Raw genomic sequence first — 19,269 nt, 5'->3', positions numbered from 1 at the left:
TACAATCACTCAGTTACTACCTACAGTTAGCAAACTGGGGATATTTGGCTAAAATTTCTGGTAGCAGACAATTTTGAATGAAATATTTACACATCGCTGGAACATTGGTTATAGAATTGTCTCGAAATTCATGTATCTTTTCGCACTCCATCACATAGTGACGGAGGGTGTGCGAATAATTTTGTTGACAGTTTACATTCGGCCAGGTCTACATCAGCAGATAATGAGAATTCCCAGAGAGATACTTGTAACCGAGTCTAAGCCGAGCAGTAGTAACATCTAGAAGTCTGCTGATTTTATTGGATGATCCATAGATGTGTGGCTCCTCTTGCATGATAGTATGATGATAGATGGAATTACTGGTGTCAATTTCAATTTAATGCTACAACTTTCAGGTCTTTGTGAATTTGTTAGGTCGGTGAGATCTTCATTAAATATTAGTTTAAGTATTCTCTTTGTCACTGCTAATGAAACACCCATATAAATTTCTACCACTGGTTTTCTACAGGCTGTCATGGCAAGCATATCAACAGTGCTATGCCTTGAGATGCCAACATGTGATAGTATCCATAGGAATTTAATCTCAAATTTGTTTTCTTTAGCAGCTAAAACATTCATTCGAATATCACTGACTATTTTCTGGGTGTCACTACTATGTGCGTTCAATGCCAGGAGTGCACTCTGCGAGTCACAATATATAAGTCCACTGTCAGACCACGAAGGATTAAGACAGGCATTTCCTTAAACTACTTTCGTTTTTAATTAATAATACTGTACATCTTCACAAGGGTGGATTTATAGTTCAGTGAGGGTTGATATACAGGCAGGAAAGAGATGAGGTGAGGGACAATGTCTTTAATGGAATATTAATAAGATATTGGTGAGATAAATATATATAAATGATCCTACTCAAATATCGCCTTTTAACTGATCAATCAAAAATAGATCTAAATTATATAAACCAATGCTAATGTTCAAATTACATAATTTTGTAATCTGTAGTAAAGCAGTCAATTATATTCCTATTGAAAGTCCTTTTACTATTTGTTATTGAAGAAGCCCTCTTCCAATAAATTACTGGGCCAGCCATAGGCCTAGGGGCTCGTGCAGGAATAACCCTACCAAAAAAATGGTGAGAACTTTCTGACAAATGAACAAACAAAGCATTAGACAGTTGGCCTTGCCTTACAGAGTATTTATGTTGCGAAATTCATGCAATGAGGTCAGCAGACTTGTAGATGTTACTCCTGCTAGGCTTAGACTCGGCTACAAGTACCTCTGGGAGTATGCACCAACTGCTGATGTAGACTTGACCAAATGTAAACTCTGTCAGCAGAACATACTTTGCATCATTCAACAATTGAAAGCGAAAAAACAAAAAATCACGGAATTCAAAGATAACCATATCAATAGTGTTCAAGAAATGTGCAAGTACTTAATAATGACGTACCACTAGAGATGGTAGCCAAGCATGCCAAGTACTTACCTAGTTACCTAGTTGTGCTTGCGGGGGTTGAGCTCTGGCTCTTTGGTCCCGCACCTCAACTGCCAATCAACTAAAGCTGTGGTGTGGTCAGCTGGGTGGGTGTGGAGCAGCGTGGTAACTGACTCACTGCAGATTTAAACTGCCTTGTATAGTGACTGTTGTTGGGCCACTCTGTGAACCACTTATGATATAAAAAGACGATTGATATATGTATGTATATTTGTGCATATAGACACAACCTTTCCTCTTATAAATTACGTCTGAATTTGGCCGTTGGCCCGTATGGCCGAAAATGGAGGTAATTTAAAAATGAAAAATAATTGAAAATAAATTTTGCATTTTTTGTTTCCAAAACAGCAAGTTAAATGTTCTCTGGTAGGTTAGGAGGGCAGGAAGTTCTCCTAAGGTTCCAAAACGTCATGATAACCGTTAATTGAAAGTTTCCTCTCCTAACCTTTCCGAGTAAGCCGGAGGACCCAAAACAGACAACGGGACAGTACGTCATTTTCGTGAGCCGATTTCATTTCAAATTACGTCCGTTTTTGGCCATAGCTCATACGAGCGAAAAGCGACGTAATTTTAAGAGGACGGGTTGATGTATGAATATATATGTATATGTATATGTAAAATTACCCAAAGGACAGGAATGGTGTTACAAATATTGTTATAAAACTATGACTAAACAATCCAGAGGAAAGAATCATTGTATCACTACCAGTGACGTCAGTGGGTAAATCTGGTTACTCTGGCTAGTAAATGTTTAGGTGACCTGGCCAACCCATCAACATCCAGCGTATGTATTCCATAGGTGGCCAGACAGCTGAGTAGACAGCGCTTCGGATTCGTAGTCCTGAGGTTCCGGGTTTGATCCCCGGTGGAGGCGGAAACAAATGGGCAGAGTTTGAGATAGCTGCTTCCTGGGGGGGGGGGGGGATGTAACAGAAAGGAGGCCTGGTCGAGGACCGGGCCGCAGGGCCGCTAAGCCCCGAAATCACCTCACGATAACCTCAAGAAGAAGATAACGTGTACACTCAAACCTCTCATGTATTGTAGGTTTAAACTCTGGGTCGGGCGGGGGGTTGAGGAGGAGGAGGAGGCTGGTCACACCCCAATCATGGCCTCCTCACACTCCATCCCAAGAACTCTTCAAATTTGAACTCTATTCTGTGCCTTCATGTAACGTGCTAATCTATACTGCTGGATTGTATACATGAATTTCTATAGAATATAAAGCATTTACGTACAGCGTATTGTTTTAATTCGAAAATGTTAATTTGTTGGAGGATATTGCGGAGAAAAGATGGACCTGAGAAGATGACTTAGAACAAGCTGTGAAGGAGCCGGGTGCCAAGGCGACATCCTGGGCCGGGCAGGTGGGTGGTGGAGGCGCCAGTGACACGTCGGCCGCCCTGGTGGTCACGTCGGTCTCTTGCTGCTGCCTGTACGGTGTTGCCCGCTACTCGAAACTCTAACTTTCTCAGATTCTTGCCTGAAAGTGTCGGTGCGCAGACACTCTACAGTGCCAAATGACGCAGACTGTCTGCGTCAGAATATAAAGAGAAGTGCAGTTAGGCCAGCAATGTGAAGATTCTAGATTGTTTACCTTAAGTGAAGTAGGGAACAAGGCACGTTGTCTGACCTGAAGGGGGGGAGGGGGGAGGAACAGGGAACAATGTCTGACCTGAAGTGTTCTTTTATACACGCGCGCGTACGAAATTTATTTACCAAAATGTTTTTGCAGGGGTCAAGCGTTAACTCCTGGGCCCCGCCTTATCAGGTGCCGACAGTCTCATGCGGTGACTCTCGACCCTCCTGCTCCCTGCCTTATCTCTTTTTGAATTACTTTGATTGATTCTGCTGTTTCTCCCACTAGTCTACTCCATGTGTTCACTTCTCCTGCCTGAGTACTCGTAAACAACACTGTGATTCATGTCCCCCTTGTGTCATCCTGCCTTATACTGAACATGTCCCCTTGTGTTATCTTGCATTATACTGAACATGTCCCCCTTGTGTTATCCTGCCTTATACTGAACATGTCCCCTTGTGTTATCTTGCATTATACTGAACATGTCCCCCTTGTGTTATCCTGCCTTATACTGAACATGTCCCCTTGTGTTATCTTGCATTATACTGAACATGTCCCCCTTGTGTTATCCTGCCTTATACTGAACATGTCCCCTTGTGTTATCTTGCATTATACTGAACATGTCCCCCTTGTGTTATCCTGCCTTATACTGAACATGTCCCCCTTGTGTTATCCTGTCTTATACTGAACATATCCCCCCTTGTGTTATCCTGCCTCATACTGAACATGTCCCCTTGTGTTATCCTGCCTCATACTGAACATGTCCCCTTGTGTTATCCTGCCTTATACTGATCATGTCCCCTTGTGTTATCCTGCCTTATACTGATCATGTCCCCTTGTGTTATCCTGCCTTATACTGAACATGTCCCCTTGTGTTATCTTGCCTTATACTGATCATGTCCCCCCTTGTGTTATCCTGCCTTATACTGAACATGTCCCCCTTGTGTTATCCTGCCTTATACTGAACATGTCCCCCTTGTGTTATCCTGTCTTATACTGAACATATCCCCCCCTTGTGTTATCCTGCCTTATACTGAACATGTCCACCCTTGTGTTATCCTGCCTTATACTGAACATGTCCACCCTTGTGTTATCCTGCCTTATACTGAACATGTCCACCCTTGTGTTATCTTGCCTAATACGGAACAGTTTCCCCCCTTGTGTTATCCTGCCTTATACTGAACATGTCCACCCTTGTGTTATCCTGCCTTATACTGAACATATCCCCTCTTGTGTTATCCTGCCTTATACTGAACATATCCCCCCTTGTGTTATCCTGCCTTATACTGAACATATCCCCCCTTGTGTTATCCTGCCTTATACTGAACATGTCCACCCTTGTGTTATCTTGCCTAATACGGAACAGTTCCCCCCCCCCCCTTGTGTTATCCTGCCTTATATTGAAGTTGTTCTCACTATTAACCTTGTCGATTTCCCTAATAATCGTGTATGTTACTATCTTGTCTACACGATTCCGTCATTATTTATGTATAGTTCAGTTCAGTTCCCTCAGCTTTTCCTCATAATTAAATTCTCCTCAGTGCTGGCATGAGCCGTGTATTGCTGACTTTTTTCTAGTTTGTTGTTTATGCTTTATTTGGGCGGGAGGTTCCAGGGTGGTGCGGCGTACTCCAGAAAGCGCCTCACATTAAGTACAATGCTCTCGAGGCTCCTTTCTCTAGGTGCATAAATGCTCTCCTCGTGTTCTGTCAGAATTGCATATGCATTTGATGGTATTGTATTGATTACATCAATGGGTACAATACTTTGAGGATACCTTTAGGTGTTTTCGGGGCTTAGCGTCCCCGCGGCCCGGTCGTCGACCAGGGCTCTTGGTTGTTGGACTGGTCAACCAGGCTGTTGGACGCGGCTGCTCGCAGCCTGACGTATGAATCACAGCCTGGTTGATCAGGTATCCGTTGGAGGTGCTTATCGAGTTGTCTCTTGAACACTGTGAGGGGTCGGCCAGTTATGCTTCTTATGTGTAGTGGAAGCGTGTTGAACAGTCTCGGGCCTCTGATGTTGATAGAGTTCTCTCTCAGAGTACTTGTTGCACCTCTGCTTTCAACAGGGGTATTCTGCACATCCTGCAGTTCCCGCACACAATGCCTTTGGTGGAGGTCTAGACGCTATATCAACATTCAGATCCTTCTCTTTCCTTGTTCTCTGGAGTCGTCTATCATTTCATACTGCTTGATGAATCTACCAGCTCCATTCCAAATTCTCATTACCTTGCATTTTGTTTGCGGGGGTTGAAGTCTAGTAGGTAGTACGGGTCCTTGTACTTGTGTGTATATTTACTTAACTGCAAATAACTGGTGTAATTGTTTCTCTCAAATATCTAGACTCTAGAGCTTGGTCGTATCGGCAGATAGAGTTGTGGGTGATGAAGGTGGCTTCCAGTACCTCTACTTCCAGCCTCTTTCTACTTTATCATTATCCTGTGTGAGTGAGAGAACTTTCTTTCCGGTCAGTGGCTCTCTTTGCATGTGCAGCATTCTCATCCTGTGAGTGGTAGCGCAAAAAGGACCACAGAGGGCACAATAATCAGCCTCAGTGGAGATTATTGTATTAACAATTACGTCCATCCTGCACAACTTATCATTATAATATCTTATTTTTGTGATTATACCTCCTGTGGATCCCCTCTTATACGACTGCCAGGCTGAGTTTCCTAAGCATGGCTTCGTTCCTTAGTTTTATTGGTTATGCCTGGCACCAATCTTGTAACAAATCTAGACTTGCTTAATCTTTACTTTGTGCTCACAAGGAAAGTCTTTTTCTCCATCAACCTTCAGAAGCGTGTTTTTTTTCTTAACTTGTTACTTTGTGTCTGGCCTACTTACCCAAGCCCAAATCTTCATTTGCTGGAGTTGAACTCTTAACAGACCAATTGGAAGACATCTCCCGCTGTTTATAAGGGTCTTCCTGCATCTTATCGACATCTCCCCTCATGTATATCCTCCTTGTGTGTGTCCGCATCATCAGTACTGATAAGGAGCCAAGCCACTCCGGGAACTCCTTCAAGTTATCCAGGAAGAACATGGACCCTCGTGTACGGACTGGGGGCCGAACCCGGCGGGGGACCTTTGTACAGTCTATCGTGTTTTGACTCCATGGTATCTCGCACGTCTCTAGGCTAGTGTGGTATCTGTACAGGTATCGTGCGTACGTGTGTGTGTGCGTGTGGTGCACGTGTGTGTGCGTGTGGTGCACGTGTGTGCGTGTGGTGCACGTGTATGTACGTGTGGTGCACGTGTGTGTACGTGTGGTGCACGTGTGTGTGCGTGTGGTGCACGTGTGTGTACGTGTGGTGCACGTGTATGTACGTATGGTGCACGTGTGTGTACGTGTGGTGCACGTGTATGTACGTGTGGTGCACGTGTGTGTGGGGCGTGAGTGTGTTTATGTGTTATGCACACACACTTATGTTAACTTATGTTTAACTTATGTTAAAGGTCTTCAATGCGTGTCTGCTTAAATTAAGCAGACACGCCTTTCCATACAAAGAAAGAATAAAATAAACAGGGAGATTGAAGAAATCGAGCAGACTGAAGCATTTATAGCAGATTGAAGAAAGACAACTAGAACAGAAAGCAATTCAAGAAATACAAAAAAAATATTTCTTCACATATGCGAAATCAAAAGCAAAAACCACTGCCAGTATTGAACCTATTTGTACAAATGCAGGTTCATACACTGAGGATGACAGAGAAATTAGTAAAATCCTAAAAAAAAACAGTATGAGGAAACGCCTGTAAATATAACTGATATCAATACGAGCATGGCAGATTTTGAAAGAAAAATTGACAACGTGCCCATGCACTCAGCCCCGGGTCCAGACTCATGGAATTCAATATTTATAAAGAAATGCAAAGTGCCAGTAGCACAGGCACTCAGTATATAGTGTGGAGGAAGAGCTTGGACACGGGGGAGATACCAGATTCGCTTAAATTAGCAGACATACTCTACACAAGGGAGGGAGCAAAGCACTGGCAAAGAATTATAGACCAGTTACACTAACGTCTCACATAATAAAAGTATATGAGAGCGTGATCAGGAGTCAGGTCACTAGTTTCATGGAAACCAATGACCTCCACAACCCAGGCCAACATGGATTTAGAGCAGGAAGATCATGTCTCTCACAGCTACTTGACCACTACGACAAAATCACCGAGGCATTAGAAGTAAAACATAATGCTGATGTGGTATACACGGATTTCGCAAAAGCATTCGAAGAATGTGACCATGGAGTGATAGCACACAAAATGAGGTCAATGAGAATAACTGGTAAAGTAGGACACTCAGCTTTCTGTCAGAGTATCAGACAGAACACAAAGAGTAACAGCAAACCATATAAAATCGACTCCAAGCGCAGTTAAAAGCTCTGTACCGCAGGGTACAGTCCTTGGACCACTGATTTTCCTTATTCTCATATCAGAATACAAGTCACAGATTCCTATCATCCATTGCAGATGACACAAAAATCAGCTTGAAAATTATCTTTGCTGAAGACTTTGAAAAACTGCAAGCAGATATTAATAAAGTTTTCGATTGGGCAGCAGAAAATAACATGATGTTTAACAGTAATAAATTCCAGATACTCATATACGGAAAAAATGAGGACCTTTAACCTAATTCTGGGAATAAAACACATCCAAATCTGCCCATAGTAGGAAAACAGAATGTAAAGGATTTGGGAACAATGATGTTTAACGACTTAACGTTTAGGGAGCATAACCAAGCAAATAATGAGTCGGCCAGAATAATGATGGTTACCTTGAGGTTACCTTGAGGTGCTTCCGGGGCTTAGCGTCCCCGCGGCCCGGTCGTCGACCAGGCCTCCTGGTTGTCGGAAAATCCGACACCATTTAATAATCATACAGATAATAGCTGCTGTATTACCAACAAGTTACCCATAGAAAACGTAACTTGTAGTGGAATTACCATCTAAAGAAAACGGGATATCATCACCACATACTATTATAATTCACCAGCTATTCTGCTGGGAATTATTCTTAAATACATTAGTCTTTGGACTTTACCATCATAAAAACATCTTATATAAATTAACTTAATTATCAATATTAAAGTAGAGTAAATGTGACCCTTCTATCACGTTCTGAAATCTGGACAATGTAAGCCAGGCGTCAGAGTGAGGAAGGAGGGCAGCCATTGTTGTGTCACCTCCGAGACGTGTGGAGCAAATTTGGCTCCTATCATATCTGGACAATGTCGGCCAGACGTCAATAGAATGGAGTGTTAAACAGCCATTGTTTATATTGAGACCAGAGGCTCACACGGGAGCAAATACGGCTCCTGTTAATTTTACTTGGACGTAGTGTTATGGAAACCAAAGGTACCATCTCCAACACGATGTCTACAATTCAAGTTAAGTCTATCCGAAACCCGTTTATCATTCATTTATGGCCATTAATGTCAGGATATAGGGTGATCCGGTTAGATCGCGAAATCGCCTCATACTAAAGGTAATTAAGCCAGGTCTTCAATGTTCTGTATAGTGTTTTCTCTGATATACTTGTCATATATAGGATTCTGGCTTCACAGCTAGCGCACTTTTGACAGGTCAAGACGAGGGAGGAAGAGTTTGTGCACCAGTTACTGGGTGATATGGAAGCTACCTCAAAGAGGATAATTTGGTGTCTACACCCTAGTTATACCTGGTGGACTAACCTGCTGTACTATAAGATAAGGAACCTCATCAATGTATGTAGCTATTACTGTAGTTTGATTGGCTGCATATATATAAATATAAACCCCCCTAATGTGTAGAGGATCGATTTGTGAGATTAAGAGATTATTGCAGAAATACAGTCCACTTAACATTATACAAATTGCTATCGAAGTATATAAATTAACGTAAATATAAATTCATATAAATTAAATAAATATAAATCTCACAGGTCGGTTCCCACACTGGTTGCCAGACTGATCAACCAGGCTGTTGGACGCGGCTGCTCGCAGCCTGACGTACGATCAGATACCTGGTTGATCAGGTATCCTTTGGAGGTGCTTATCCAGTTCTCTCTTGAACACTGTGAGGGTGATGGATTAATGATAGGATGGATTACGAGAACTTTGAAATCCAGGGATCCCATCACAATGGTTGTACTCTTCAAATCACTTGTGCTGTCCCGTCTTGAGTACTGCTCAGTACTCACTTTCCTCTTCAGAGTAGAAAGTGTGCACGTCTATTCACCTAGTTGTGCTTGCGGGGGTTGAGCTTTGCTCTTTCGGCCCGCCTATCAACTCAATCAACTGTTACTAACTACTATTGTTTCCCCCTCACGCACACCCAGGAAGCAACCCGTAACAGATGGCTAACTCCCAGGTACCTATTTACTGCTAGGTAACAGAGGCATCAGGGTGAAAGAAACTTTGCCCATTTGTTTCTGCCTGATCCGGGAGCCGAATCCGGGCCACAGAATTACGAGCCCTGCGCGCTGTCCACTCAGCTACCAGACACCATACAGTGTCACGTACTGGTGGCACTGTACTCACCTAGTTGTGCTTGCGGGGTTGAGCTCTGATTCTTTGGTCCTGCCTCTCAACCGTCAATCAACTGGTGTCCAGATTCCTGAGCCTACTGGGCTCTATCATATCTGCACTTGAAACTGTGTATGGAGTCAGCCTCCACCACATCACTGCCTAATGCATTCCATTTATTAACTACTCTGACACTGAAAAAATTCTTTCTAACGTCTCTGTGGCTCATCTGGGTGCTAAGTTTCCACCTGTGTCTCCTTGTTCGTGTTCCACCCGTGCTAAAGAGTTTGTCTTTTTCCACCCTGACAATTCCCCTGAGAATTTTATATATGGTTATCATGTTTCCCCTTACTCTTCTGTTTTCCAGGGACGTGAGGTTCAGCTCCTTTAGACTTTCCTCGTAGCTCATACCTCTCAGTTCCGGTGGCATGCCGCTGAATCTTCTCTAACTTTGTCTTGTGTTTAACTAGGTATAGACTCCAAGCTGGAGCTGCATATTCCAGGATTGGTCTGATCTAAGTGGTATACAGGGTCCTGAACGATTCCTTACACAAGTTTCTAAAGGCAGTTCTTATGTTGGCCAGTCTAGTATATGCCGTTGATGATATCCTTTTGATGTGGGCCTCTGGGGACAGGTTCGGTGTGATATCAACCCCCAGATATTTCTCTCTATTTGACTCTTGCAGGATTTCACCTCCCAGATGGTACCTTGTGTTTAGTCTTCTGCTCCTTTCGCCTAATTTCATTACCTTACACTTTCCTGAGTTGAACTTTAGTAGCCATTTTCTAGATCATTCCTCCAGTTTGTCCAGGTCATCCTGTAGTCTCTGTCTATCTTCATCTGCCTTGATTTTTCTCATAATTTTTGCATCATCAGCAAACATTGAGAGAAATTAGTATATACTCTCTGGAAGATCGTTTACATATATTAGAAACAGGATCGGTCCAAGTACAGAGCCCTGTGGGACTCCGCTGGTGACATCTCGCCACTCTGATGTTTCCCCCTCACAATTACTCGCTGTTTCCTGTTGTTTAGATTCTCCCTTATCCACTGGAGCACCTAGCCTTTTACTCTTGCCTGTTGCTCCAACTTTTGTAACAGCCTTTTATGGGGTACTGTGTCAAAAGCTTTCTGACAGTCCAAGAAAATGCAGTCTGCCCACCCTTCTCTTTCTTGTCTAATTTTTCTTGCTTGGTCATAGAAATTTAATTAACTATTTATTTAACTATTAAACCTGTAAGGAACGATTTACTATCTCTGAACCCATGCTGGTGTCGTGTTATAAAGTTATTTCCCTCCAGATGCTCTATGAACCTTTTCCTCATGATCTCCATCACCTTGCATGGGTATACAAGTTAGGAAAACTGGTCTGTAATTCAGTGCCTCTTGCCTGTCACCCTTTTTGTATATTGGGACTACATTAGCTGTTTTTCAGCTTTCCGGTAGGTCTACTGTTTCCAGTGACCTGTTATACACCATAGAGAGTGGAACGCTTAGTGCTACTGCACCTTCTTTTAATATCCACGGTGAGAGTCTGTCAGGCCCAACAGCCTTTGCCACATTCAGCTCCAACAGATTCCTTTTGACCTCATGACTGGTGAGGTCAAATTCCTCCAAGGTTGCTTGGTTTACCTCTTCCTCATTTAGTGCAGGGTCTTCTCCTTGTTCTTTTGTGAAGACCTCCTGGAATATCTTGTTGAGTTCTTCACACACCTCCCTGCCATTCTGTGTATCTATTCTCCCCCTTTTTCAGTTTCATCACTTGTTCCTTCACCACTGTTTTCCTCCTGATGTGGTTGTGGAGCAGTTTTGGTTGGGTCTTAGCTTAATTCGCGATGTCTTTTCATACTGTCTCTCTGCTTCTCTCCTCACTCTGAGGTAATCATTTTTTGCCCTCTGGTATCTCTCTCTGCTCTCTGGTGTTCTGTTATTCCTGTAGTTTCTCCATGTTCTTTCACTCAATTGCTTTGCTACCTTACATTCCTGGTTGAACCATGGATTCTTCTGTTGCTTTTCGTTTTGGACCGCCATAAACCTACCTGCAGCTTCCTGGCACTCCTGGGTGACATAGTCCATCATATCCTGTACAGTCTTCTCTCTGAGTTCTGATTCCCATGGTATTCCCATTAGGAAGGTCCTCATCTCGTCATATTTTCCTCTTCGGTAATTCATTTTTTTCCCTTCCGATCCCATCCTTGGATAGGTTATCCCTACCTCCACCAGATACTCTAATGTCAATACACTGTGGTCACACATTCTTATGGGGGCTTCAAATTTGACTTCCCTTATTCCTGACTCATTCAAGGTGAATATCAAGTCGAGTCTAGCTAATTGGTCATTGTCTCTCATTCTAGTGAGTTCCCTGACATGTTGGCTCAGAAAGTTCCTTGTTGCCACTTCCAAGAGTTTAGCTCTCAATGTATCTTCACCTCCATGTGGGTCCCCATTCTCTCAGTCTATCTTTCCATGGTTGAAATTGCCCATGATTAAGAGTCTGGAGCCATTCCTGGGGGCAATTGAAGCTGCTCTCTCTATTATATTATTGGTTGCCATGTTGTGGTTGCCATCAAACTCCTCTCTGGGTCTTCTGTCATTTAGTGGAGGGTTGTAAATGACTGCCACTATTATCTTAGGTCCACCCATTGTTATAGTTCCTGTTATGTAATCTCTGAATCCGTCACAGCCCAGAATTTCCATCTCATAAAATCTCCTTCCTTATCAGCAGAACCACTCCTCCACCTCCTCTCCCTTCCCTCTCTTTCCTTCCTATATAGTAGTCCTTTGGAAACACAGCATCTATTATGACTCGTGATAATTTTGTTTCCGTGAGTCCTATTACATCAGGGTTTTCTTCTTGTGCCCTTTCCGCCAGTTCACTTGCTTTATTGGTAATTCCATTGATGTTTGAGTACATTACCTTGAAGCTCACTTTCCTATATTCATTTTCACCCTCCCTCCGTACAAGTGTAGGAAGTTGTTCCAGGGGCATTGCTATTTGGATAGGCTCATCCTCCTGTGGGGTAGTTGCCAGGGGTTCAGGGCAAGGTAGGGTGGGGGATGGAGGGCTTAGGTCTTGCCCAGGCCTGCTTGGGACAAGAAGGAGTCCTGGGGGGGGGGGGCAGGGATTGGTTGGGGTGAGGGCACGCACTCTTGTGGTGTAGTTAACAGGGGTTTGGGGGAGGCGGGATGGAGGGTTTAGGTCTTGCCTGGGCTTGCTTGGGGCAGGAAGAAGACCAGGGGATGGGAAGGCAAGGGATACTCGGGGTAAGGGGGGGAGGGAGAATTTGGTTGATATGGTGGACATTGTGCAGGGGCAAGGAAGGATATGCGCTAGGGGTGGGTGGGGGCAATGGAGTGGTGGGTTGAGGTGTTGCAGTCCCCTCTGGGGTTCCTGAATTGCTGGATTGGGGTTACCCACTCCCCTCTGGCATAGCTTTGTTGGAGGCTGAGGTTCCCTTCCCTCTCCTTGTGCCTTTTCCTTGCATCTGCTGCCCTTATTATGTGTACATATTATATGTAATATGTTATATGCTATATTATGTGTATTACGTGCACTGTGTACACGTGTGGGTGGCACTGTGTACACGTGTGGGTGGCACTGTGTATACGTGTGGGTGGCACTGTGTACACGTGTGGGTGGCACTGTGTACACGTGTGGGTGGCACTGTGTATACGTGTGGGTGGCACTGTGTACACGTGTGGGTGGCACTGTGTACACGTGTGGGTGGCACTGTGTACACGTGTGGGTGGCACTGTGTACACGTGTGGGTGGCACTGTGTACACGTGTGGGTGGCACTGTGTACACGTGTGGGTGGCACTGTGTACACGTGTGGGTGGCACTGTGTACACGTGTGGGTGGCACCGGCAGTCTTCACTTACCCCTACAGCGCCACCTGGTCTCCGTGCCTTCACAGATTGATGGAATGGCGCGAGGGAGCAGTGAACCTACCCAGACACTACACCCACACTCTCCACACTACACCCACACTCTCCACACTACACCCACACTCTCCACACTACACCCACACTCTCCACACTACACCCACACTACACCCACACTCTCCACACTGCACCCACACTCTCCACACTACACCCACACTCTCCACACTACACCCACACTCTCCACACTACACCCACACTCTCCACACTACACCCACACTCTCCACACTACACCCACACTCTCCACACTACACCCACACTCTCCACACTACACCCACACTCTCCACACTACACCTACACTCTCCACACTACACCTACACTCTCCACACTACACCCACACTCTCCACACTACACCCACACTCTCCACACTACACCCACACTCTCCACACTACACCTACACTCTCCACACTACACCCACACTCTCCACACTACACCTACACTCTCCACACTACACCCACACTCTCCACACTACACCTACACTCTCCACACTACACCCACACTCTCCACACTACACCCACACTCTCCACACTACACCCACACTCTCCACACTACACCCACACTCTCCACACTACACCTACACTCTCCACACTACACCCACACTCTCCACACTACACCCACACTCTCCACACTACACCCACACTACACCCACACTCTCCACACTACACCCACACTCTCCACACTACACCTACACTCTCCACACTACACCCACACTCTCCACACTACACCTACACTCTCCACACTACACCCACACTCTCCACACTACACCCACACTCTCCACACTACACCCACACTCTCCACACTACACCTACACTCTCCACACTACACCCACACTCTCCACACTACACCCACACTCTCCACACTACACCCACACTACACCTACACTCTCCACACTACACCCACACTCTCCACACTACACCTACACTCTCCACACTACACCCACACTCTCCACACTACACCTACACTCTCCACACTACACCCACACTCTCCACACTACACCCACACTCTCCACACTACACCCACACTCTCCACACTACACCTACACTCTCCACACTACACCTACACTCTCCACACTACACCCACACTACACCCACACTCTCCACACTACACCCACACTCTCCACACTACACCTACACTCTCCACACTACACCTACACTCTCCACACTACACCTACACTCTCCACACTACACCCACACTCTCCACACTACACCTACACTCTCCACACTACACCCACACTCTCCACACTACACACCCTTCCTTCGGGGGGAGGGGTGCTGGGGAGGGGAGGGGGTAGGATTACACAAGCGGTCATCTGCTCATCTTATCTCGGGTTATCAGCGTGACGGCCAGGCCAGTCGGACCCTACACACACACACACACACAAGTGTGTCAATGATTCCTTCACCGTACCCCCGTCACTTCCCCCCCCCCCTCACTGTCGCCGTCACTGTTCGCTCACGTTGGCCCCTGTCCTCTCACCATTACCGTTATTTGCTCACCTCTGTCGTAATCACTATTAGCACCACTGTCTCATTGTCATCATACACACTGTCATTAGCCTAGTGTTTACTCATGACATTGTCACCTTCCTTAGTTGTTTACATTCACCGTCACGTGTTTACACTCGTTCAACATTCACAGTCGCGTGGTAACACTCGTTCACCGTCACGAGGTATCACTTCACAGTCACTCAGCTCCTAGCACTAATTATTAATCATAAAAATATTGTACGTAATTTTCACCCGGCCGTAGCTGAGTCATTTTCACCCGGACGTCGCCACCGAGTCACTTTCACCTAGACACATTAAAGGTTCTGTCCCCTATTCACTTTTATCATGTAGCCCAGTTAAGGGTCAAAGGGCACTATATTATTTTGTGCGGTTATGTGAAGTTACGAAAGTGAAAAATAATTATTTAATAATATCTTGGAGGTCAACGCCGCAGATAAGATTGAGATTTCATTGTATTGAGTGGAGGGGTGATTGTGTGGGTACCTGGGTATGTTCCACTTGTTTAAGTAAGGAGATAAGTGGGTAGAGGGGGTCAGAGCAGTGAACAGTGGCGCCGTGACTCGCTTTGAACCTCCCTAGCAGCGAGGCACTCAGCGTGGGAGTCACAGACTCTATTCGAGTCGCCACCAAGCACGAGGCTACCACTGGTTGCCGCCATTGGGAGAATATTGACACCCCCAACTAATACAGTCCAAGGCTTTTGACGTACTTATTTGATTCTTTATGCGATCGAAACAGGACTCCTTGAAGGACTTTTGGCACTTGAAAGAGACTATTATTTTTTTACACTTCGCGTCAACAGAAAAACAGGATGGGGCGATTCGGTCCCCTTCTTAAGTTCATAGTCCTCCTGGTGGTTGTGGAGCGATGGTCGCCCTCACACGCGGTCCACAAGTCTTACCTCTACCGCTATGGAAAGGACGCCGGGGACACCCGCTTGGCTGCCGAGGACGACATATCCTCTCCAGAGATCAACTTGAGGGCTCCCATCATATTCTTCGGCCAGATCTACCAGTCAATTTTTGTGAGTAAACATTCCAGTTTGTGTTCGATTTGTTATATAGCTCACTGAGTCTTCTATATAGTCCAGAATACAGTATGTAGACTACAGTATGTAGTCTTCTGTATGTACAGTATGTAGGTTCCCCGGGGTCGAGATTTCGACCCCGGGGAACCCCCCGAAGTTCTTGTACTTCGAACTATCAGCCAACTGTATTTGGCCAACAACTAACCGTCCAGGATACAACCCCACAAGTGACTAACTCTCGAGTACCTATTTAATGCACAGGTTAGCAGAGGTATCTGTAGTGAAAGGATATGTACCCCACCGTCTTTGTTGAATAAGGTCGGATGACCACAGAGCTGGCTGGTGGTGAGCAAGGGGTTAGAAGGGATAGAATTAGGATATGGAATATCTTGAAAAAGTACTGGGATAAGGTATAGTGTAAATAAAGGTAATAGCCCAACCACTCTGGCCTTTTTTTTCACGGAAGACATCTCCCGTCACGCAGGGTGCAGTCACACCTCCACAGATCTCCAGTATCATCTATTGATACTGGTAATGGTTCAAAAGGGCCACCACATACGGGCTATTCATGCCCGTGCCACCTTTTGGGTGGCTTAATCTTCATCAACCACTCTGGCTTTGTTGGTGGGTTTCATAGCGTGGTGAGAGCTGTTGTGTGGTGAGCGTTCTAGTGTAAATGAGGTGGTACCATACGCTATGCTCGCATGTTTGGTGGTGTTTTATTTGTTGTCATTTAATTATTTATCTTTGGTGGCCCCGCCTGGTTGTGCTGCTTCGCCGGAGGCTTGGTGATGTGGAGTTTACATGGGTGTACTGCCAGTATACCTGGATAGCGGTGTTGTAGGGACCTGATTGTATGTTTGATTTCGGTGATTATGCGTGTTGTTGTTGCTGTTTTAATCTTTATTTTAATTTGTTTAGCTGTAGGGTCTGGTCTTGAACACCTTCACAGGGACGGACTGCCTCTGGCAGTATCATTAACATTTTCACCGCCACCTACCTGGGCTGTCTCACTAATACCGTCCTGAACTGCATTACCTGCGCTGTACTCCATCACTCGTGCTGGGAGACGCTGCCCGAGTCGTTTCACTAACAGTTGTGGGTTGTGTCACCCGCACCGCCGGGTACTGCACCGCCGGGTACTGTACCGCCGGGTACTGCACCACCAGGTACTGCATCACCGACCTCAATGTGTGACGCTTTAGGGGGGACAATCTCTGATAATAATACAGGCCGTCTTCCAAACAAAGACCCAAAAGTGATTCCTTGTACCCGCCAAACCCCAGTTTATGAATGAAAAACGGCTTACACACGTTCGAACTGTTGACGTTCGAACGCTTCCGGAACAAATGCTTCACTCATGAATTCTGTTCGAATCACAACGCTGTAAATGCTTTACCCACGTACTACAAATACAAATATTCGCCAACAGAACCTAAACATCTAATCTAACCTATGCCTATATATGCACAATATGCTAATATATTATAATAGTAATTTATATTTGAGAAAATTCCCGGTTTGAATGAACAGCATGTACAAATTTACAAATGCATCTGTGGGGTCGACGGCTGGATGTAATGGACTTGAGTCGAGGACGGGTTGTTATAATAATAATAATAATAATAATAATAATAATAATAATAATAATAATAATAATAATAATAATAAATGTTTATTCAGGTAAAAGTACATACAAGTTTTTGTACATACACTGAATTTTTTTTAGTGTGCAAGTATTTTAGCAATAGTTCCATTCATCATTTCAAAGAGTGCATCCGTCTCAGCAACATACGAAGACGACTTGCACAGACAAACACTTGCAATGAACTTTTTCCATTATGCAAACTGACAGTCATCATCATATTTCGTCAGCAACTTCGAAAATGCCCCACTGTTTTCACCAAATTCACCGCCAACCTGTTGCTTTGAAGCATAGGAAAGCCAACCAAGTCCTCCAGCTTGATCTGTAACACATCAATGATCGCTGTGCACACAAGGTCACAAGCAATATGACAATTTAATTTTAGTCCAACGCACCTTCCGCCGTAATATGTGTAGGAATGTCACTTACTCCACCGCGTCGACATGGAGTAAATCAAAGGTAATTGTTGATTGAGGGGGCGACGACGATCGAGGGATCAGATGCGCCCGATAGAACAACCTGTCTTCATACAAATCAAGTCTGAATGTGGCCGTTTGCATGTATGGCCGAAAATAAACGTAATTTGAAAATGAAACAAAATTGAAAATAAATTTTGGATTTTTTTTCCAAAACAGTAAGTTAAGGGTCAACAAAAAGTCAACAGTCTCCGTGGTGTAGTGGTAAGACACTCGCCTGGCGTTCCGCGAGCGCTATGTCATGGGTTCGTATCCTGGCCGGGGAGGATTTACTGGGCGCAATTCCTTAACTGTAGCCTCTGTTTAACGCAACAGTAAAATGTGTACTTGAATGAAAAAACGATTCTTCGCGGCAGGGGATCGTATTCCAGGGACTTGCCCGAAAAGCTACGCGTACTAGTGGCTGTACAAGAATGTAACAACTCTTGTATATATATAACCTTGTATAAGGTCCTCTGGTAGGTTAGGAGGGCAGGAAATTCTCGTAAAGTTTCAAAACACCATGAAAAACGTTAATTGAAAGTTTCCTCTCTCCTAACGAATCCCGGTAAGCCATACGACTCTAACAGAAAACTGGACAGTAGATCACTTTCGTGAGCCGATTTCATTTCAAATTAGGACCATTTTTGGCCATAGAGCTTATACGAGCGAAAAACGGCGTTATTTTTAAAAGGGGTTACAACGTGGAAAAACATGACAAAAACTGCACCTGTCCTGAGCTGCGCTGCTGACGATGGTCTTGAGCCTGGTAAGGTGACGATGTAACAAGTTGTTGGTTGTCCTCTGGATGCCGAGGATAACCACATTAGTAACGATGAAAATTGATTGCTTATGCAGGGGGCACATGACACCATCTTGCGCAAAGTCTGGCTGACAAGGTACAGAATGTGGGTTATAATGCTGGCATCATTAGTCACGCGCAAAATCGCCGTAAAATTTCTAAGACACTAACTCATTTGAAACGTATGAATGACATTTCATTCATTTATTATGCACCCCATACCCACCATGTGGGCGGTAGTGGAAAGGATTACAAAGGCAGAGACGCTAAATTAAGAGGCTAAAAAAGTTTAGCATGTGACTGAGATGGAGGT

The 19,269-nt window shown here is 44.8% G+C and overlaps 1 protein-coding gene across 3 annotated transcripts in view; it reads left to right on the top strand.

Annotated features, from left to right (window-relative positions):
- The first annotated feature begins 2,872 nt into the window (after window positions 1-2,872).
- Window positions 2,873-19,269, top strand: part of Ndg (Nidogen) — a 142,965-nt gene continuing 126,568 nt past the window's right edge. For all 3 annotated transcript variants that reach the window (XM_045749091.2, XM_069300139.1, XM_069300129.1), the window contains exons 1-2: window positions 2,873-2,927; window positions 15,766-16,051. In XM_045749091.2, coding sequence (XP_045605047.2) covers window positions 15,839-16,051 — 213 coding nt within the window. In that variant the 5' untranslated portion in view covers window positions 2,873-2,927; window positions 15,766-15,838. The remainder of the gene's footprint in view (window positions 2,928-15,765; window positions 16,052-19,269) is intronic.

This window comes from Procambarus clarkii, chromosome 5 (genome assembly GCF_040958095.1).
Source record: "Procambarus clarkii isolate CNS0578487 chromosome 5, FALCON_Pclarkii_2.0, whole genome shotgun sequence".
Lineage (NCBI taxonomy): Eukaryota > Metazoa > Arthropoda > Malacostraca > Decapoda > Cambaridae > Procambarus > Procambarus clarkii.
The sequence above is the reverse complement of the archived record's forward strand: the minus strand, read 5'-3'. Positions and strand labels throughout refer to the sequence as shown.